General features: G+C 44.1%; 1 protein-coding gene across 2 annotated transcripts in view; it reads right to left on the bottom strand.

Moving 5' to 3' along the window:
• The window catches only part of SCAPER (S-phase cyclin A associated protein in the ER), a 284,324-nt gene that overhangs the window by 239,643 nt on the left and 21,276 nt on the right, over positions 1–23,405 (bottom strand). For both annotated transcript variants that reach the window (XM_044279884.1, XM_044279885.1), the window contains exons 3-4: positions 13,435–13,502; positions 3,559–3,756 (exon numbers count right to left, since the gene is read on the bottom strand). In XM_044279884.1, coding sequence (XP_044135819.1) covers positions 3,559–3,756; positions 13,435–13,502 — 266 coding nt within the window. The remainder of the gene's footprint in view (positions 1–3,558; positions 3,757–13,434; positions 13,503–23,405) is intronic.

Here is a 23,405-nt window from a genome sequence, read left to right as displayed (position 1 = left end):
CTAACACATTGTGCATTCAGGTCCCCACGATTGCTAGATATCTGCTTGCTGATCATGTCCAACTGACACTATTGAACCTATTTCCACTGGACATACAGTGCCTTGCAAAAGTATTTACCCCCCTTGACTTTTTTTTTGTGTTTTGGAGCCCTGCAACCTGGAATTAACATGGATTGTTTGAGGATTTGCATCATATAATTTACAGAACATGCCCACAACTTTGAAGATGTTTGTTTTTATTATTGTGAAGCAAACAACAAATAGGACAAAATAACTGAAAAAGTCAATGTGCATAACTATTCACCCCCCTAAAGTCAATACTTTGTAGAGCCGCCTTTTGCAGCAATCACTTCTCTAAGCCGCTTTGGATAAGTCTCTATGAGCTTGCCACATCTTACCACTGGGAATTCCTCCTTGCAAAACTGCTCCAGCTCCTTCAAGTTGGATGGTTTGCACTTGTGAACAGCAATCTTTAGGTTTGACCACAGATTTTCTATTGGATTAAGATCTGGGCTTTGACTAGGCCATTCCAACACATTTACATGTTTCCCCTTAAAGAGGACCTTTCACTACTCTACAAACGAAAAACTAACTATACCTGTAGGCAGAGCAGCGCCCAGGGGTCCCCCTGCACTTACTAGCAAGTCTGGGCGCCGCTCCGTTCGCCCGGTATAGGCTTCGGTGCCTGCGCTCCCTCTGACTGTTTTCTTGTAGGAGGCGTGTCCCTTGCTGCACTGCTGGCCAATCGCAGCGCACAGCTCATAGCCTGGCTATGAGCTGTGCGCTGCGATTGGCCAGCAGTGCAGCAAGGGACACGCCTCCTACAAGAAAACAGTCAGAGGGAGCGCAGGCACCGAAGCCTATACCGGGCGAACGGAGCAGCGCCCAGACTTGCTAGTAAGTGCAGGGGGACCCCTGGGCGCCGCTCTGCCCACAGGTATAGTTAGTTTTTCGTTTGTAGAGTAGTGAAAGGTCCTCTTTAAACCACTTAAGTGTTGCTTTAGCAGTGTGTTTGGGGTCATTGTCCTGCTGGAAGGTGAACCTCCGCCCTAGCCTCAAATCATGCACAGAGTGGTACAGGTTTTTCTCAAGAATATCCCTGTATTTAGCACCATCCATCTTTCCCTCAACTCTGACCAGTTTCTCAGTCCCATCCCCACAGCATGATGCTGCCACCACCATGTTTCACTGTGGGGATGGTGTTCTTTGGGTGATGTGTTGGGTTTGCGCCAGACATAGCCTTTTCTTTGATGGCCCAAAAGTTCAATTTTAGTCTCATCAGACCAGAGCACCTTCCTTCATACATTTTGGGAGTCTCACAATGTGCCTTTTTGTTTTTAGCTGAAAGTAATGGCTTTCTTCTGGCCACTCTGCCATTTAGCCCAACTCTATGGAGCGTACGGCTTATTGTCGTCCTATGTACAGATACCCCAGTCTCTACTGTGGAATTCTGCAGCTCCTCCAGGGTTACCTTAGGTCTCTGTGCTGCCTCTCTGATTAATGCCCTTCTTGCCCGGTGCGTGAGTTTTGGTGGGCGGCCGTCTCTTGGCAGGTTTGCTGTTGTGCCATGTTCTTCCCATTTGGTTATGATAGATTTGATAGTGCTCCTGGGGATCACCAAACATTTGGATATTTTTTTTATAACCTAACCCTGACTTGTACTTCTCAACAACATTGTCCCTTACTTGTTTGGAGAGTTCCTTGGTCTTCATGGCAGTGTTTGGTTACTGATGCCTCTTACACAGGTGTTGCAGCCTCTGGGGCCTTTCAAAAAAGGTGTGTATATGTAATGACAGATCATGTGACACTTAGATTGCACACGGGTGGACATCATTTCACTAATTATGTGACTTCTGAAGGTAATTGGTTGCACCAGAGCTTTTTAAGGGCTTCCTAACACCGGGGGTGAATACATACGCACATGCTAATTTTCTGCTTTCTATTTCTAAACAATAGTTTTATTTCTATATCTTTCTCATTTCAGTTTACCAACTTAGACTATTGTGTTCTGATCCATCACACAAAATTCAGATTAACAAAACATTGAATTTAAGGCTGTAATGTAACAAAATACAAAAAAAAAAGTCAAGGGGGGTAAATACTTTTGCAAGGCACTGTATCCAGGACAGGTTTTCAGTCCCTGAAATGACTCCTAAGAATGATTCCATTCACTGACAGTAGGAGATAGGGAAGTGAAACACAAACTAAGGCCTGTTTCACACTTGTTTTCATCTTGTTGTTTTCTGGTACTGAGATCCAGCAGGGGCTCTCAAAACCGAAAAAAAACAATTCAGTTTAGTCCTAATGCATTCGGAATGGAAAGAAATCCGTTAGCATTACGTTTTGTACCCGGACACAAAACTGCTGCAACCAAACTAACCGTATTCATCAGTAAAAACAATGTAAGTTAATAGTGACGGATCCGATTTATTAGGATCCTGTTCCATTTTGATTTCACACAAACACCTCCTAACAGAACTGATGCATCCTGCAAAAACTGATCCGTTTAATTCCAGTTTTGAGATCCTCTGCCGGATCTCAATATCAGAATTAACAACGCAAGTGTGAAACAGGCCATAGTTGTAGAGTTGCAAAACTTTTTTTCTGTTTAAGCTTTAGGCAGTGTTCACACCACAGCTAATGATTTCTATTGATCTGTTCTGTTATAGGGGCAGAAGAATGAAAATAATGCATGTGAAAGATCCAGCATATAAATGAATCTAACGGCGAAAACAGACTGCATTGAGCATAACAGCATTTAGGATGTTCATCTTTTTACTGGACAAAATAATCCTGCAGGCAGAACTTTCTTGAGTGATATTTTTGACAGAATCTGCAACAGAGGCCCTGAATGGAGCCTCCGATGAAGATGTGAACAAGCCCTCAGTTGCAAAAAACTAGATAACCTAGATAAAGCTACTTTCACACCAGCGTTCTTACTGGATCCGTCATGGATCAGCAAAAACGCTTCTGTCATAATAATACAACAGTCTGCATCCATTCTGAATGGATCCGGTTGTATCATCTCTAAAATAGCCATGATGGATCCGTCTCTAAACCCATTGTAAGTCGTACGGATCCGTGTCCGAGAAAACAGATCTGTCTCCATTGACTTACATTGTGTGCCAGGACGGATCCGTCTTGCTCCGCACCACATCGTGGATGGAAAAGCAGCGTTATTCTATCCGCAATGGGAATGCAACCAAACGGATCGGAATGCATTCTGTTTTGTTCAGTTCAGTCTTGTCCCCATTGACAATGAATGGGCACAAAACGGAAGCATTTTCCCCCGCTTTAGAGATCCTATGACGGATCTCAATAGCGGAAAGGGAAAGCACAGATGTGAAAGTAGCCTAACCCCACAAAAGTGGATTAGTAGCGAATAAACAAGGGTGATTAAAGGGTACATGATAAAGCGCTGTCATTAGGAGAAAATCCTGGATCCTGATAGCAACTTCCACCGTAAGGAGATCATCACAGAATTACGATTTCATGTCAACATGACGCTAACCAAAACCTAGTAAGACAATTGTGTCTGCATGTATTCACATATATTACCTTGCATTCAACCACACTCTGGTCTGATTCACAAGTCACATAGATTTCATCCACAGCTCTCCGGAGATTGTCAAAGAGAAACGCCCAATACCGAGCCCGAAGATCCACTTTCCGAGGAAGCCTGGTTTTGGATGGGCTTTTGTCTTGATGTTTGTCATTTGCAGAGTTAACGTTTAATTTGAGGTGCAAGGAGCTATTCTGTAAAAGAAAAGACATGCCGGCATGAAATTAAAGCTGCTGCTCAAGAGTAACCAAATATATGTGAAATAGACATCTGTGCAAAGAAATAGCACAACCAAAAGCTGAAGATTTCACAAACCTTGGCTCACATGTATCAATGGTGGCTCATTCTGTCTCATTTCCTTGTTGTTTTTTATGTGACTTTTAAACTCGCTGGTACTTAGTGCTCTGTGCCGTAACAGTACGTTACAGTGATGTCACAGGGTCAGGAGCTGGGGGCCGCACCATCATTTGTGGGTGGCAGCTGTATTATACAGAATGCATCCAGCTCTCATTGCCGGCATCAGAGATAACTCTGATCTCAGCTGTTTAACCCCTCAGATGCCTCGGTCAATAGTGACCACGCCACCTGAGAGGCAGTACTTTCTGTCCTCTGACCAGCACCCTGAGAATGCAACTGCGGAGGGTGCCAAGTACTTGGCCATGGCAGCCAGGGGTCTTCTGAAGGGTGCAAGCCCTGCCAGAAGAAAGGAGAAAGAAGAAGCGGGGACCTGTCCCTGGAAGACAGCAGGAGCTGTAATCCAATGCTGTTTTACATGTACGGTGCTCCAGATTAATGGTCAGTACAAAGTGCAGTACATGTACCACGCTTGGTTGCTATCACGTTAAGCAAGCCTGGCATGAAAAGTATTTAATCGCAGACTAGATGGACCAGGTTTTTTATTATCTGCTGTCATTCTTCTATGTAAAAAAATAAAATAAATTATCTTTGTATTTAATATGGCGATGCCACAAAACGTGGCCATGTAGCGTTATCAAAGTCTGCCACATGTATGGATTACAACACTCTGCAATCCCAATCTGTAAAGTAAAGAAGTAAACATGTGAATGCCAGTAGCAATGGGGTCAAAATGTAATAGAAATCACTTTTCAATTTTGATATAAAGTATATATCTTTCCCACGATTTAATGGGAGTTCCTATTCTTACTGATTCATTGGGGAAGATTTTCTAATGAAAACATGGCGAGACTTCTGGCGACGTTCACTAAGCCAACAAAGATGTGTTGTAAAGTTAGATTAGTCTGAAGATGCACCCTTATCATCCAGCATCAGCCAATGTGATAAAGGCCCCCATACACATGTGTATTGTCGTCCAAACTGGCAGAGAACAGCGGGTTTGGCCTACACTATAAGGGCCCTTTCACACGACCGTATGCCCTCCGAGATATACAGTCTGTGCGCAGGCCATATGTCACGGAGCGGCATTGATTGTAAGCACGGGAGCACACAGCATCATAGGTTACAATGAGGGTCCATTCACACATCCGTAGAATAGGTCCGGATCCGTTCCACAATGTTGCGGAATGAATCCGGACCCATTCATTCTCTATTGGTCCGGAAGAGATGCGGACAGCACACAGTGTGCTGTCTGCATCTGCATTTCCGGAGAGCAGCCGCGATCTTTCGGTCCGCGGCTCCCGAAAAAATAGAACATGTTCTATTCTTGTCCGTAATTGCGCACAAGACTAGGCAGTTCTATGGGGGTGCCGGTCAGGTGTATTGCGGATCCGCAATACACCACGGACGTATGAATGGACCCTGATGCTGTGTACGTCGGGCTGCTCACGGGGCTATTGTCCCGCAGTCACATGATTTTATGAGTGCAGGACAATAGCACCGCGGGCAGCCCGACGTGCACAGTATAATTGTAATTTATGATACTGTGTGCTCCTATGCGCACGATCAATGCCGCTCATGGACCGTATGTCTCAGAGGGCATACGGTCGTGTGCAAGGGCCCTAATGAATATTTGGGCTTTTTGTTCACCCGAGAGATAAGACACCACCAGAAGTGTCTGGCGGTAGCTTTTGCCCCTCTCCCCATTAAATACACATACACGTTTGGCCGCGCATAATATGATTGTATATGAGGGAGTTGTGAGGGGGTCGGGAGAGATAGCTGTTGGCTGAACGATCGCCCAGCCCACAGCTATTGAATGTGTATGGTCGCCTTAAAGGGGTTCTCCAGGAATTATTTAAAATGGCCGCCAGCAACCTATCCTAGAACAGGACTGGTTGGCTCCACTTGTAGAGCTGCCTAGTGGGGTGAGGGAGTAGGGCCTCCCTACACACTACACTCTAGCATATACTACACATTGGTGAGAGTTCCTGTCAGGCTGCTCAGCCATGATAGCATATCATAGGCAGGATCACATCATTACCATTTACAGGGACGTTTAAGCTTACGCTGTCTCAGTGTTAGACAGTACTAGTAAATCTGCCCCAATACACTGGAAAAAAGGCCAGGTGTACAAATTGTGGCTTCCTCGTTGCCACAGGATCTAAAGAATATTCAGGTTACAGTTCTTTTCACACATGATTCACTGTCACTTCATTTCCAAACATGACTAGGATTTAACGATAAAACGGAGTTGCCCCAAACCCGAGTTATTACTTTTTGTGGCATTCATAATGACATAAACAGGGCAGGGTAAAGTAAAATGACCAAGGTCAGGTTATCTTCCATTATTAACACGTCAATTTCTACAAAAGCGAAGAATTACCAGGGAACCCCTCTACCCCACAAAGTCAACATTTCCTAAAGGGATTGAGGAATAAACTTCTGTTGTGATGATTTATCCCCTGTGGATTAATGAATGTAAAATAAACGTGCTTATCTCGGACAGCCATGAAATATCATAAACAGTCCTCTCCTTACAATTAATCTTTCCTTCTTGAGATTATGGGTCTATCAACAACCCCAAGAACTCCCAGCGTCGGCTTCCTGCTGCAAGAATGAGTGATGAGCTCACTAATGCACCGCTAAGTAAAGCCGGGCGTCTTATGCCAGCGCAGCAAATAACTTCTGCCTTGCAATCCCTCTCCTCTGTTTACTGCACTTTAAACAGGATTATTTAACCCTTCCACAGAAAACAAGGAAGAAATAGGGGTCACCAGTAGATGGATCCTATAAAGCAGCTTGGAAAAGTCCCATTTGTGTTAGAATATGACATTGTATCACATTGCTAATATCCATATTACATACTATAGGCCAGTGATGGCGAACCTATGGCACGGGTGCCAGAGGCGGCACTCAGAGCCCTCTCTTTGGGCACACGCGCCTTGGAAAAAGTCTATGGCATACCAATATGCTTTAGACTTTTCCTGCCATTCATCAGCACAGGACCCACTATGAACAGCACAGGCAGCGCACTGAATTTAGGCTATTAAGCTATTATAGCTAAATGATAAAGTACATGGAAGATATACTATATTGGTATTCAGGTTAAATTGCCGTGTTGGCACTTTGCGATAAATAAGTGGGTATTTGGTTGCAGTTTGGGCACTCGGTCTCTAAAAGGTTCACCATCACTGCTATAGGCTATAGTCTAAGAATGATGTACGTGCGGAAATGTGTTCAAACTAGAAGAGCTAGGAGGGATCTGAGTGATTTCTATAGTCTAGGTTTCACATACCTGTACACGCTAACCCCAATCTGACAATTAAAGAGGACCTGTCACCTCTCCTGACATCTCCCTTGCATTCCCCATGTAATAGCAATTCTGGAGCATCTATTTTTATGACTCTATGTTGTGTCATTGCTCTTTTATTCTTTCGAGAAGTTATAAAAAGTGTGTGACCAGATGGGGTGGTGTCCCTGTGTAGTATGCCACTGGCAGCACTGATTGGAAAGTGTAAGGCTCCATTCACACGTCCGCAATTTTGTTCCGCATTTTGCGGAACGGAATTGCGGACCCATTCATTCCTATGGGGCAATTGCAGACAAGAACAGGCATATTCTATTAGTCCCGGCAATGTGTGGTCCGCAAAATGCGGAACGCACATTGCCGCTTTCGTGTTTTGCGGATCCGCGGCTCCGCAAAACACGGTTTGGACGTGTGAATGGAGCCTGAGACTGCGCAGGGACACACCCCCAACAACTGACAACATAGAGCCATAGGAATTGCTCCAAAATAGTTATTACACGGGGAATGCAAGTAGTCACTAAAACAGACATGTCGGTGACAGGTCCTCTTTGAAGATACATTTCAGTGATAGCCATTTATTGGGAGTCTGTTAAGATGTTATCACAATATTATCACCAGTCCAGTGGATAGGTGATAAGTGTCTGATTGTTGGGAAGGTCCTAGCATTGGGAACCACTGATTATGAGAACACGGACCCCATGTCCCCCATTTGAATGGAGCATTGATACACCATCAAACTTTATGGGACTGACGGAGACAGTGGAATACAGTGCTTACTATGTTCACCAGTCCTACAGACTTTGGCCTCTTGCACACAACCGTATGGCTTTTTCAGTATTTTGCGGTCCCCAAAAAACGGATCCGCAAAAAATACGGATCACGTCTGTGCACATTACGTTTTTTGAAGAACGAAACAGCTGGCCCCTGATAGAACAGTACTATCCTTGTCCGTTATGCGGATAATAATAGGACATATTCTATCTTTGAATGGAACGGAAAAACGGAAATATGGAAACTGAATCCATTGAAATGAATGGTTCCGTATATGGTCCGTATACGGAATGCAAAAAACGGAACGTAAACGGAAAAAGAAAACGTTTGTGTGCAAGAGGCCTTTGAATGGAATGGCATCGAACAAGTTCGACCATTGCTCAATTCAAATGGGGGCCAGGGGACTCATGCTCTTGTGATAGTAGTCGACCCCTAGAGATCAAACATGTGAAAAGTGTCAATCTTTGGATAACTCCTACCCTACTAGGCATTTAGACTAGGTCTACACGACGACATTTGTCACGCGACATTTTTTATAATGATAGTCTATGGTGTTGCACTGTGACATGCTGCGACTGCGACAGTCGCAAAAAATCCATTTGAGATGGATTTTTCTACGACTGCTGCAGTCGTAGCATGTCACATTACGAAACCATAGACTATCGTCGCGCAGTGTAGTTGTGCCCTATCTGTCGCGCGACACATGTCGTCGTGTAGACCTAGCTTTAGTCTGGTAGGATTGATGACGCTGATTAAAACGATACCTGTCTTATGTCTGTCAGTGGTATCATTGCGGAGAAAAATGTATCTTATGCAAATTAACTATTTGAGCACCAGGAGGCGGGCTTATGCAATATGTGCACTGCTCCAGCGACGCCCCGGTTTTCCATAATGCAAAGAAAAAGGGGGTCAGTCAGCACATCCCAATGCGCAGGTGCGCACTGCCACTGCCATGGCTAGAAACACAAAGAAAAAAAACACAATTCAACAGCACTCTGCAAACCAAGTAAAGTACAATAATGCCATAGTTATAGAAAATATTCTGGTGTTAATGCTACACTTATTTTGTAAATTTGGCACCAAAAATGATAAAAAAGCAGAGTGGACCCAGCATGCATGTGGAACCTGCACTCCCTGAACTTTATGGTGGCCGTTATGGAACATAACAGGTAGTATTTAGTGTTTGGTTCCCGTCTTACAGAGATCGCCTTGACGTGTGGCAGACAGGCCCAAGTGGTTTTGTACAAAATGTATTTACAAAAATCTCAAATTTACAAAATAAGTGAATCATTAGCACCAGTATATTTTCTATAACTATGGCATTATTGTACTTTATTTGTGTTTGCAGAGTGCTGCTGCATTGTGTTTTTTTCTTTGTGTTTCTAGCCATGGCAGCGCGCATCTGCGCATTGGGATATGCTGAATGACCCCCTTTTTCTTTGCAGTTTGTACTGGAGTTGTGGCTGACTCCAGTTAGTCTTGCACCCGTGACCAGCCTGTCTGCCCCATAGGCTGACTTTAATTAGTGTAAGTATAAGGCCTCATGCACACGACCGTTGTGTGCATTCGTGGCCGTTGTTCCGTCTTCCGTGATTTTCTCCGGACCCATTGACTTTCAATGGGTCAGTTGGAAACTCGTAAAATGCACCGTTGTTCATCAGCGGCCGTGATCCGTGTTTCCTGTCCGTCAAAAAAATATGACCTGTCCTGATTATTTGACGGACAACGGTACACTGACCCATTCAAGTCAATGGGTCCGTGAAAAAAAACGGATGCACACAAGATTGGCATCCGCGTCCGTGATCCGTGGCCGTAGGCTACTTTCACACAGACGGATCGCAGCTTTTTCAGAGCTGAGTTTTCACTTCGTGAAAACTCAGATCCGACAGTATATTCTAACACAGAGGCGTTCCCATAGTGATGGGGAAGCTTCAAGTTAGAATATCCTACGAACTGTGTACATGACTGCCCCCTGCTGCCTGGCAGCACCCGATCTCTTACAGGGCGCTGTGATCTGCACAATTACCCCTCAGGTGCTGCACCTGAGGGGTTGATTGTGCGTATCATAGCCCCCTGTAAGAGATCAGGTGCTGCCAGGCAGGAGGGGGCAGACCCCCCTCCCTCCCCTGTATTACATTCATTGGTGGCCAGTGTGGCCCCCCCTCCCTCCCGCCCCAATATTATATTAATTGGTGGCCAGTGCGGCCTCCCCTCTCCCCCCCTAGTTAAAATCACGTTCCCCCATCATTGGTGGCCAGTGCGGCCTCACAATCACGTTCCCCCATCATTGGTGGCCAGTGCGGCCTCACCTCTCCGCCCCCCCCCCCCCCCAGGTTAAAATCACGTTCCCCCATCATTGGTGGCCAGTGCGGCCTCCCCTCCCCCCCCCTCTTATTAAAATCACGTTCCCCCATCAATGGTGGCCAGTGCGGCCTCGCCTCTCCCCCCTCCCTAGTTAAAATCACCTTCCCCCATCATTGGTGGCAGCGGAGAGTTCCGATCGGAGTCCCAGTTTAATCGCTGGGGCTCCGATTGGTAACCATGGCAACCAGGACGCTACTGCAGTCCTGGTTGCCATGGTTACTTAGTAATTTTTAGAAGCATTATACTTACCTTCAATGTCTGTGACCGGCCGGGCACTCCTCCTACTGGTAACTGACAGGTCTGTGCTATAAGCAATGCGCCGCACAGACCTTTCACTTCACCAGTAGGAGGAGCTCCCGGCCGGTCACAGACATCGCAGGTAAGTATAATGCTTCTAAAAATTGCTAAGTAACCATGGCAACCAGGACTGCAGTAGCGTCCTGGTTGCCATGGTTACCGATCCGAGCCCCAGCGATTAAACTGGGACTCCGATCGGAACTCTCCGCTGCCACCAATGATGGGGGAAGGTGATTTTAACTAGGGAGGGGGGGGAGAGGTGAGGCCGCACTGGCCACCAATGATGGTGGAACGTGATCTTAATAAGGGGGGGGGGGGAGGCCGCACTGGCCACCAATGATGGGGGAACGTGATCTTAATAAGGGGGGGGGGAGGGGAGGCCGCACTGGCCACCAATGATGGGGGAACGTTATCTTAATAAGGGGGGGGGAGGCCGCACTGGCCACCAATGATGGGGGAACGTGATTTTAACCTGGGGGGGCGGAGAGGTGAGGCCGCACTGGCCACCAATGATGGGGGAACATGATTGTGAGGTCGCACTGGCCACCAATGATGGGGGAACGTGATTTTAATTAGGTGGGGGGGGAGAGGGGAGGCCGCACTGGCCACCAATGAATATAATATTGGGGAGGGAGGGGGGCCGCACTGGCCACCAATGAATGTAATACAGGGGAGGGAGGGGGGTCTGCCCCCTCCTGCCTGGCAGCACCTGATTTCTTACAGGGGGCTATGATAAGCACAATTAACCCCTCAGGTGCAGCACCTGACGGGTTAATTGTGCGGATCACAGCCCCCTGTAAGAGATCGGGTGCTGCCAGGCAGCAGGGGGCAGTCATGTACACAGTTCGTAGGATATTCTAACTTGAAGCGTCCCCATCACTATGGGAACGCCTCTGTGTTAGAATATACTGTCGGATCTGAGTTTCACGATCTAACTCAAATCCGATAATATATTCTAACATAGAGGCGTTCCCATGGTGATGGGGACGCTTCAAGTTAAAATATACCATCGGATTGGAGAAAACTCCGATCCGATGGTATAATAGGGACTCCTGACTTTACATTGAAAGTCAATTGGGGACGGATCCGTTTGCAATTGCACCATATTGTGTCAACGTCAAACGGATCCGTCCCCATTGACTTGCATTGTAAGTCAGGACGGATCCGTTTGGGTCCGCACGGCCAGGCGGACACCAAAACGATTTTTTTTTTTACTTTCCTTCATGTCCGTGGATCTCCAAAAATCAAGGAAGACCCACGGAAGAAAAAACGGACACGGATCACGAAACCCGTTTTTGCGGACCACAAAAAAAAAACCGGTCGTGTGCATGAGGCCTAAAGCTGTAGCCTGCTCTCCCTGCACTCACTGGAAGCTGTCTGGCACCAGAAGAGGTATAGAGTGGGCTCAGCATGCATGTTGGAACCTGCATCACCTAAATTTAATGGAGGCCATTTTGGCACCAAAAAGGATAAAAAGCAGAATGGACCCAGCATGCATGTGGAACCTGCACTCCCTGAATTTTATGGTGGCCATTATGGCACATAACAGGTAGTATTTAGTGTTAGGTTCCCATCTTACAGAGATCACCTTGACGTGTGGCAGACGGGCCCAAATAATTTTGTACAAAATGTATTTGCCAAGAATCTCAAATTTACCAGTATATTTTCTATAACTATGGCATTATTGTACTTTATTTTGCAGAGTGCTGTTGCATTGTGTTTTTTTCTCCGGTTTTCCATAATGACGCCCCTAGATGGCACTCATGTCCAGAACGGTGCATGCGCACAATATCTTCGGCTTCATCCCGACAAGCAAAGATGTAGTGCGCACGTGCCCTTCTGGACATGAGTGCGTTCTAGGGCTGTAATTAATAGCAGAGGGGCGTCGCTGGAGCGGTACATGAATAGTTCATTTGCATCATTCAATTTTCTCCACGATACCACCAATAGACATAAGACAGGTATCGTTTTAATCAGCGTCATGCCTTGTAGGGTAGGGTTAATTCGGCTCACAGAGCTGCTTTAAATCTGTCCGCCTACTTTTTTTTATAAAATATGTTTTACAAGATATGAACAATTTTCCACACTAAAAATAATATCACTACCAAAACATGCCCTATAGTAGGATCTATGATGTGGCCGTTGCCTCTTCCGGATGGTGGCTGCAAAGTTGTGGCCACTGCTCCACTGCAACATACTATATAATAACCAGGAAAAGACGGGAGCAGGTTTAGGCTACTTTCACAGTCGCGTTTAGTGTGGATCGGTCATGGATCTGCACAGACGGATCCGTTCAGATAATACAACCGTCTGCATCCGTTCAGAACTGATCCGTTTGTATTATCTTTAACATAGCCAAGACGGATCCGTCTTGAACACCATTAAAAGTCAATGGGGAACGGATCAGTTTTCTATTGTGCCAGATTGTGTCATAGAAAACGGCTCCGTCCCCAATGACTTACATTGTGTGCCAGGACGGATCCGTTTGGCTCAGTTTCGTCAAGCGGACAGCAGAACGCTGCAGGCAGCGTTTTGGTGTCCACCTCCAGAGAGGAATGGAGACTGAACGGAGGCAAATTGATGCATTCTGAGCGGATCCTTATTCATTCATAACGCATTAGGGCAAAACTGATCCGTTTTGGACAGCTTGTGAGAGCCCTGATCAGGATCTCACAAATGGAAAGCCAAAACACCAGTGTGAAAGTAGCCTTAGCCTTTGAGCGCTCCATGTGACCCCGGGGTTACCACCTCGCCCACCACTAAAGGTGAAAATTACCGGTTTAGGAGGTTTGTGCGCTCCATGGGTTCCTCGCTTAGGTTTTCCACATGGCCACTTGGCTTTCCCTGTGAAAAAAACAAAGCATTCAGAGTCATTTTCTCTGCTGAGCACAGTGAGGATTATCTAGAATTATACATTTTCGAGATTTTCAGGGTGCACTCACACACTGCGGATTTTGCTGCAGAATTTTCCGCAGCTGAAAATCAGTTCCAATCACTTGAATGAGGTGAGAGCACATGGACATCTTCAGGGCCCATGCAGGTGACTGGAACTGATTTTCAGTCATGGAAAATGCAAAAAATCCACAGCATTGAAGGCCTCACACTATAGCACTTGAGTACCTACATATCCATACTCAATTTGTTACTTTCCCAGGTGAAAACATGGTTTATGTGAGCAGTGAAAGACAATTCTCCATGAAGACCGACTATATTTCATAAAGCCACCTTCTAAGGCTACTTTCACACTTTTGTTCGGAGCGGATCCGTCTGGTATTTGTACAGACGGATCCGCTCCTATAATGCAGACGATGGTATCCGTTCAGACGGAACCGTCTGCATTATATTTTACTAAAAAAGTCTAAGTACAATTTCTATTCAGACGGATCCGTCCAGACTTTACATTGAAAGTCAATGGGGGGCGGATCCGTTTGAAAAATGCACCATATTGTGTCACCTTCGAACGAATCCTCCCCCATTGACTTCCATTGTAACTCTGGACAGATCTGTTTGCCTCCGCACGGCCAGGTGTCCGCCTGCTGAGCGGAGCGGAGGACAGACGGTGCCAGACTGATGCATTCTGAGTGGATCCGCATTCACTCAGAATGCATTAGGGCTGGACGGATCCAGGGTGGATTTGATTTAAATCACGATTTAAATCACTAGTCAGTAAGGCTTGATTTAAATCATAGTTTTTTACATAAAGATTCATATTTGGACAATTTTTCTGGGTCTCTTTTACGGCCTGCTGCCATTATAGTTTTTTTCCTCCAAGGAAAGAATGTGATAAACCTCAGGTCATACACACAAAAAGATCCAAAGACTTGTCTGTCTGTGGCTGTGCAGTACTGTGCTCAGAAAGTTTCACTTTCATTTTGTAGTACTCCTTGTCTGCTTGCCTTTTCCTCCTTACACTTAGTTTCACTTTCTTCTTGTGCAGATCTATTCAACTCCAAACAATCAGAAAAATATTGTTTATATTCTATTCACTGAACTTTAAACTTAGCACTGAAGGGGTTGATTCTGTATTTATAGGTTTGTAGAAGTTAGGAATTAAGATCTTTTTCTCAACTCTTTTCATGTTATAAATTCAGTTTTGAGAACTCCAAAATTAAACCAAGCATCTGTGATAATATCTTGTAGGCAGAGAAAATGCCCAGTAATCTTACAAAAACCTCTGGAAGAGCATGACATTGTGAATGGATTAATGGAATTTAACAAAAATGTAAACATATACAGCCTTATTCTACATAATTAAAAAAGTAATCTTTATTTCATAATAAAATAACCTTTGGATGGTAATATATTTTCCTCAAAAAGCATTTTATATTAAAAAAAAATCTGATTTAAATTAAAAAAAATCCAATTTTTTTAGATTATTATTTTTTTTTAAATCATTGATTTTTATCCACCATGGACGGATCCGTTCGGGGCCGCTTGTGAGAGCCTTCAAACGGAACTCACAAGCGGAGCCCCGAACGCTAGGGTGAAAGTAGCCTAACCTGGATAGAGGGGCCAGCCTGGAGATAACATATTAGTAACCTTTGTTGGCATCCTATTATTGCTGAATGACACATAATATACCACTTGCATGTCGGACTGCGACAGCCAGATTTTAGTCACTATTCAGTATCCATAATGCAGCTGAATAGTTTCTAATGCATGCAACGTTTTTTTTTCTTAAAGGGAATGTTAAAGGGAATGTGTCATCTAATTTTTTGCTAATGAAACCATTTTTTTTTTCTAATCTGTTTTTAATTTCTGATTACATTTTTATGTGAAAAACCATCTTGCTGAACTATGTTTTACAGCTGCCGATTGGACACTGGAAACTGTAGACTGGAGGTGACCCAATGACTTTTCTGGCAAAGTGTTCTAGATATGAGGTGTGCAGAGGTAATTGTGCAGGGAGGGGGAGGGAGCAAGCTGTCCCCGTGATCTATTGTGAATGAAGGATCCTGTGAAGGTAATGAGATGACTGCTGAGAAGTTATCTGGACAGATCAGGTATTGTTAGTCTATGATAAGGCTAAGTGACCCCTGTAAAATTTGCAAATGTAGATAATAACTATAAAGTTAGTAAAAATGTCAATAAAAATTCTTAAAACAATACGTTATAACACAAAAAACTTTAAGCAATTAGGTCATTTTCTCATGATACAAGCAATAGGTCATTTTCTCATGATACATTCCCTTTAAGGAAAGCTAAAAACATCTCCCAGCCATTCCTCCCATTATCCCCTCCTTTCCATGTCCTATTTTGGGTCAAAATACATGTAAACTGAAAAACAGACAAACAAATGTTCTCTCGGTCAACCATGTCCCCCCTCCTCCTTGTCACAGTTCTGTGACAGGTTATAAGACAAGTGGCTGGAGCAGGAGCCTCCCCGCAGTAAGGATGGTTTGACATGGGCGTTGTGGGAAAAGGTGCGGGTGCGTTGCTGGAACATGCGCGATTTTTCTGCGCGAGTGCAAAACATTGTAATGCGTTTTGCACGCTCGTGAGAAAAATCGCGCATGTTTAGTACCCAAACCCGAACTTCTTCACAGAAGTTCGGGCTTGGGATCGGTGTTCTGTAGATTGCATTATTTTCCCTTATAACATGGTTATAAGGGAAAATAATAGCATTCTGAATACAGAATGCATAGTACAATAGCGCTGGAGGGGTTAAAAAAAAATATAAATAATTAAACTCACCTTAATCCACTTGCTCGCGCAGCCCGGCATCTCTCCTGTCTCTTTCTTTGCTGATTGCAGTCAAAGGACCTGTGGTGACATCACTCTGGTCATCACATGGTCCGTCACATGATCTTTTACCATGGTGATGGATCATGTGATGACCGGAGTGACATCACCACAGGTCCTTTGACTGCAATCAGCAAAGAAAGAGACAGGAGAGATACCGGGCTGCACGAGCAAGTGGATTAAGGTGAGTTAAGAAAAAATTTGATTTTTTTTTTTAACCCCTCCAGTGCTATTTCACTATGCATTCTGTATTCAGAATGCTATTATTTTCCCTTATAACCATGTTATAGGGGAAAATAATAAAATGATTGGGTCTCCATCCCGATCGTCTCCTAGCAACCGTGCGTGAAAATCGCACCGCATCCGCACTTGCTTGCGGATGCTTGCGATTTTCACGCAGCCCTATTCACTTCTATGGGGCCTGCGTTGCGTGGATTATCGCACCGCAACGCACAATATAGAACATGCTGCGATTTTCACGCAACGCATAAGTGGTGCGTGAAAATCACCGCTCGTGTGCACAGCCCCATAGAAACGAATGGGTCCGGATTCAGTGCGGGTGCAATGCGTTCACATCACGCATTGCAGCCGCGTGGAATACTCGCCTGTGTAAAAGGGACCTAAGACAAATAGATTTGCTAAACCCTGGCCCCCCACCTGAAAATGAGGAAATTAACCCCTTTGTTCTCGGTAGGATTTCACAAAGACTGTCTGTGTCAGGATCATGCAGAAAGTCCTGCAAAAAGTGAGGAGGAAAGTGCTTGTCTGCTATACATGGAGAAGTTGAGGTAGCTGAATGAGCTCAGCCGGCAGCTACTCCTCCTGATCTTCCCATACACACATATGCTGTGTATGTATATTCAATGGGTATAAGAAGTGGGGGCCCAAAGGCACGGGTGCCATAGGCGGCACCCAGAACCCTCTCTGTGGGCAGCCGCACCCTGGAATATGTCTATGGTGTACCAATATGCCTTAGACTTCTCCTGCCATTCATCAGTGCAGGGCGCACTATGAACAGCACAGGCAGCGCACTGAACGCAGGCCAGCTATTATAGCTAAATGAAAAAGTACATGGAAGATATACTATATTGGACTGTAGTGTTCAGGTTAAATTGCCGTGTTGGTACCTCGCGATAAATAAGTGGGTTTTAAGTTGCCGTTTGGGCACTCGGTCTGTAAAAGGTTTGCCATCACTGGTATAGGGGAATTAGCCGCTGCTAGACTCCTGCATTGTTTTTTATTTCTTAAGAACAAAGGATCAGACATGCTGAAATTCAACAAGTCAATCCTTTTGAGCCCCCCAACATTATGCCGAATGAACATTTTCTACATATTAGATGTTTGATCGGTCCCACTGAAACCGTTGGGTTCGGCTGACATCGGACTTAAGTGTATGGCTACATTTAGTCCACATACTTGCAACCCTTTAGCAGTCCTCGATTTCTTTACACTTTTACCTCTATATATCACTGAGGTATGATACGTGTAATGTGCATCTGCTTGAAATGTTGGGATATATAGAGATATAAGGAATACAACAACAGGTTCTCGCATGCTACATCATCCTGTCCCACAGCAAGAGCACTGAGCTCCGAGCCAGCAGAGGCCATGTGATGGTTTATTCATGGCCGTACAGAACAAAGAATATCGATTGCCCAGAGATGTATCCCATTTTGTGCATTGATTTTGTATTCTCTTCCCGTGTAACCTGACCACTGACAGCCCCATGGAAGGAGATGTATTTCCCATAATCAATATGTGACCTAGATCCCGGGCACTTCCACTGCTGGCAGTGAGGTAACAGCACAAAACAGAAGAGAAGACCTTATTCGCATGCTATGTTCCATTACTGTAAATCACCTCTCTCCACAATCTCCATTGCTTTTATATTTTTAAAACTCAGGCTGTACAACAATATTTAGCAGAAAATAAGCATTAGGGGAAAGTTGGGGTATTGTAATCACTGGGTATACTGACACCAGGAATGTATACATTGTCGTGTGACCCTCAAGCAAAGTACCTTAAAAGCAGAGCAACCATGTAAAATAAATATATGGCGTCACAAAAATATAATTTTTTTTCAAAAATGCTTTTATTGTGTAAAACTGAACAAAAATAAAAATAAAATGATATATTTTGTATTGTCGTGTCTGTAACAGCCTGCTCTATAAAAATGTCACATGATCTACCCCCTCAGGTGGGCACAGTAAAAAAAAAAAAATATAAAATGCCAGAACAGCCATTTTTTTGGTCATCTCTCCTTCCAAAAATCATTATAGCTAGTGTTCAACAAATCATAAATGCACCAAAATGTTACCATTGAAAATGTAAGCTCATCTTGCAAAAAATGAGGACACATAAAAGATCATCGCCAGAAATATAAAAAATAAATATGGCTTTCAGAAAATAGCCATGCAAAAACATTATTTTTTTAATGTGTAAAAGTGGTAAAATGTAAAAAAAAATATATAAACTATATAAAAATGTATCTCTTTAATCATACTGATCAGCAGAAGATGTTGTTTTTCCTGCTCAGTGTACCCTACAATAATAAAACCGAAAAAGCAATGACAGAATTGCCTTTCCTTTATCCTGCAAAGTTGTACAGGTCCTTCTAAAAAAATTACCATATTGTGATAAAGTTCATTATTTTCTGTAATGTACTGATAAACATTAGACTTTCATATATTTTAGATTCATTACACACAACTGAAGTAGTTCAAGCCTTTTATTGTTTTAATATTGATGATTTTGGCATACAGCTCATGAAAACCCAAAATTCCTATCTAAAAAAATTAGCATATCATGAAAAGGTTCTCTAAACGAGCTATTAACCTAATCATCTGAATCAACTAATTAACTCTAAACACCTGCAAAAGATTCCTGAGGCTTTTAAAAACTCCCAGCCTGGTTCATTACTCAAAACCGCAATCATGGGTAAGACTGCCGACCTGATTGCTGTCCAGAAGGCCATCATTGACACCCTCAAGCAAGAGGGTAAGACACAGAAAGAAATTTCTGAACGAATAGGCTGTTCCCAGAGTGCTGTATCAATGCACCTCAGTGGGAAGTCTGTGGGAAGGAAAAAGTATGGCAGAAAACGCTGCACAACGAGAAGAGGTGACCGGACCCTGAGGAAGATTGTGGAGAAGGACCGATTCTAGACCTTGGGGGAGCTGCGGAAGCAGTGGACTGAGTCTGGAGTAGAAACATCCAGAGCCACCGTGTACAGGCGTGTGCAGGAAATGGGCTACAGGTGCCGCATTCCCCAGGTCAAGCCACTTTTGAACCAGAAACAGCGGCAGAAGCGCCTGACCTGGGCTACAGAGAAGCAGCACTGGACTGTTGCTCAGTGGTCCAAAGTACTTTTTTCGGATGAAAGCAAATTTTGCATGTCATTCGGAAATCAAGGTGCCAGAGTCTGGAGGAAGACTGGGGAGAGGGAAATGCCAAAATGCCTGAAGTCCAGTGTCAAGTCCCCACAGTCGGTGATGGTCTGGGGTGCCATGTCAGCTGCTGGTGTTGGTCCACTGTGTTTTATCAAGGGCAGGGTCAATGCAGCTAGCTATCAGGAGATTTTGGAGCACTTCATGCTTCCATCTGCTGAAAAGCTTTATGGAGATGAAGATTTCATTTTTCAGCACGACCTGGCACCTGCTCACAGTGCCAAAACCACTGGTAAATGGTTTACTGACCATGGTATTACTGTGCTCAATTGGCCTGCCAACTCTCCTAACCTGAACCTCATAGAGAATCTGTGGGATATTGGGAAGAGAAAGTTGAGAGACGCAAGACCCAACACTCTGGATGAGCTTAAGGCCGCTATCGAAGGATCCTGGGCCTCCATAACACCTCAGCAGTGCCACAGGCTGATTGCCTCCATGCCACGCCGCATTGAAGCAGTCATTTCTGCAAAAGGATTCCCGACCAAGTATTGAGTGCATAACTGAACATAATTATTTGAAGGTTGGCTTTTTTTTGTATTAAAAACACTTTTCTTTTATTGGTCGGATGAAATATGCTAATTTTTTTAGATAGGAATTTTGGGTTTTCATGAGCTGTATGCCAAAATCATCAATATTAAAACAATAAAAGGCTTGAACTACTTCAGTTGCGTGTAATGAATCTAAAATATATGAAAGTCTAATGTTTATCAGTACATTACAGAAAATAATGAACTTTATCACAATATGCTAATTTTTTTAGAAGGACCTGTATGTACCCAAGGTAGTAGGAGTGATAATGGCAATTCATCCTACATAAAAATAAGCCCTCACATAGAAAAAAAAAAAATAATGCAGAGGCTGTCCAAAAAAACATTGTGCCCGTAAATCAAATCTTTTCAAATCTGCGCTGAAAAAGCCAAAAGGTGCTCTTTCCCTTCTGAACCCTGCAGTCTATGCCCACATATATAGCATTTCAGTACCCATGGAACCCTGTTAACAATTTAAAGGGTGTGGTGTGTCTCAGATGGTACACGCTGGGCACAACATATTGGGCACTAAAATGCCCCATCTGTTGAAAACTCATTTTCACATTGTACGGTTTACTGCTTATTTATTCTTGTGGCACCCCTTAATGGGCGTAGTTTCCAAAATGTGGTCACTTCTCAGGGTTGCAATTATTATTTCACCCCAGAACCTTTACAGTTGTCAGTACAAAATGGATAAATCACCACAGTGGTCCTCAAATGCACATGGTGCTCATTTACTCCTGAGCCCTCTCATAAGTTCATGCAAAAGAATAGGGCCACATGTAGGGTGTTTCTAAACTCAGGACACACAGCATAAGAGGGCTTGCTTTTTACACTGGCACACGATGGGCACAACATGTTCAGTACTGTCTGTGGAAAAATTGCTATTTTCAGTATGCACCATCGGTCAGCTGTGATTTCCTTTTTACAAAACTACTGTGGGATAAAAATGCTCACTCGACTCCTTGGTAAATTTAGTGAGGGGTCTGGTTTCTAAAATGAGTCACTTCTTGAGGGTTTCTTTTTTTATTTCACCTCTGAGCCTCTGCAGTTGTCGGTCAGTGCTGTAATAAATCACCAAACTAGTCCTCAAATGCACATGGTGCTTTTTCTTGTGAACCCTACAGCAGTTAACGACCACATATTGGGGTGTAGCTGAGTTCCGCAGAAAGTGGGTAACAAATTGTGGGCTGCTTTTTTTACCGTTACATTACTCCTTGTGAAAATATAAAAAATTGGCATTTATGCAACATTTTATTGGAAGAAATAGATTTTTCATTTTTTTCACAGCTAAGTGTTTCTAAATTTTATGAAATGCCTGTGGGGTCAAAGGGCTGAGTACATCACTCAATAAATTCTTTCAGTGGTGTTTCCTAAATGGGGTCACTTTTTGGAGGTTTCCATGGTAGGGGTACCTCAGGGTCTCTTCACATGTGACATGGTGTCCAAAAACCATTCCAGCAAAATGTTCCCTCCAAAAATCATATCGCATTCCTTCCATTCTGAGCCTTGCTATGTGCCCATACAGCAGTTTACAAACACATATGGGGTGTGGGGGTCTTAAATGCCGAATCAGGGTGATAAATACTGAGGTTTGTTTTGCTGTTAACCCTTGCTGTGTTAAAGGAAAATGGATTAAAATGGAAAATCTGAACGATCCAGGATGATGGGTGGTGCGGCTCTCCCGGATTTTCATTTGTATTTCCTGGTGGGTCAATTGAGATTTTTAGCTGGTTGGGTTAATGGGCAGCCTCTTATGAATATGGAATATTATCTGCAGCAGTATTTGGGGTTGTCCAGTTTATGGCCAGTGTTAGAAGGGGCAGGATCGCTATCAGGGAAACTATTGCAGATTCACAAGCTAGCACATCAAGTTTGGAGAGACTCCAAATTGAGGCGTTATCAGGACTGGGCGGATGATATACCCCTGTGGGTTAATCCATTGCTTCCCCATTTGCAGTCCATAGAGGGAACTCAAGTCTGGGCATCTTTAGGGATACATGCGCTGCGTGACTTGTATCAGAATGGTGTTCTTTGCTCCTTTTCTCAAATTCAGGAGAAATTTGGCCTAGAGCGTACCCAATTTTTTAGATACTTGCAGATTAGACACGCTCTGCAGGTACAGTTTAGGGATCGGAGTAGGGCCATCTCTTCATACCCCTTAATCGGTGTAGTAAAATCACAAGGACCTAGAGGTTTGATTTCGGCCCTTTATACTTACCTGTTGGGGTTGCGGATGTCCTCACAACCCATTCTAGCCGAAGCCAGGTGGAAGGGTAATATTCCCCATCTTACTGCAGAGGAATGGGCGGATGCGTTGGAGGCTGTCACCTCTGTGTCACCCTCGGTTAACAATAGACTGATACAATTATATATGCTGCACCGTAGTTATTTGACTCCTACCAGGCTGCATAAGATGGGGAGGATGCCTCAGCCTAATTGCCTAGATGCTTACATACTAACGCGGACTTCTGGCACATGATGTGGGAATGCTCCCATATCAGATCATACTGGCAGGATATCCTTAGAGTTTTGTCATCATTGGGTATGGGCCCGATTCCGTTATGTCCCAAGGTATGTCTGCTGGGTGTATTGGACAATGACGGGTGGTCGCATTACAATAAAATACTTCTCAGTGAATCCCTGTTTATGGCCCGCAAAGTGATAGCCCTCAAGTGGATGGCGGAGGATCTTCCCACTGTGGGAATTTGGAAAAGGATAGTGAATCAGATCATCCCACACGAAAAAGTACTATATGTGAATAGGAAGTGCCCTGACAAATTTCAGAAGGTTTGGGGTTTATGGTGCGACTCTACTCTAACTACATCGCCCAATTCTGTAAGGTCAGTCGACCCCTGAGAGGGGTATAGCGCCTCTTGGTTTTCTCACATTTGCTTTGTTGCTTTTATTGTCCACACTATGCTCGTGAAGGAAATGATGACATCTGTATAATGGTGTACTCTTTAGTTATTGTACTGTATTGTATGACACTCCGGAATGATTTCATTATACTTGATATAGCCTACTGTATG

Source organism: Bufo gargarizans, chromosome 2 (assembly GCF_014858855.1).
Source record: "Bufo gargarizans isolate SCDJY-AF-19 chromosome 2, ASM1485885v1, whole genome shotgun sequence".
Lineage (NCBI taxonomy): Eukaryota > Metazoa > Chordata > Amphibia > Anura > Bufonidae > Bufo > Bufo gargarizans.
The sequence above is the reverse complement of the archived record's forward strand: the minus strand, read 5'-3'. Positions and strand labels throughout refer to the sequence as shown.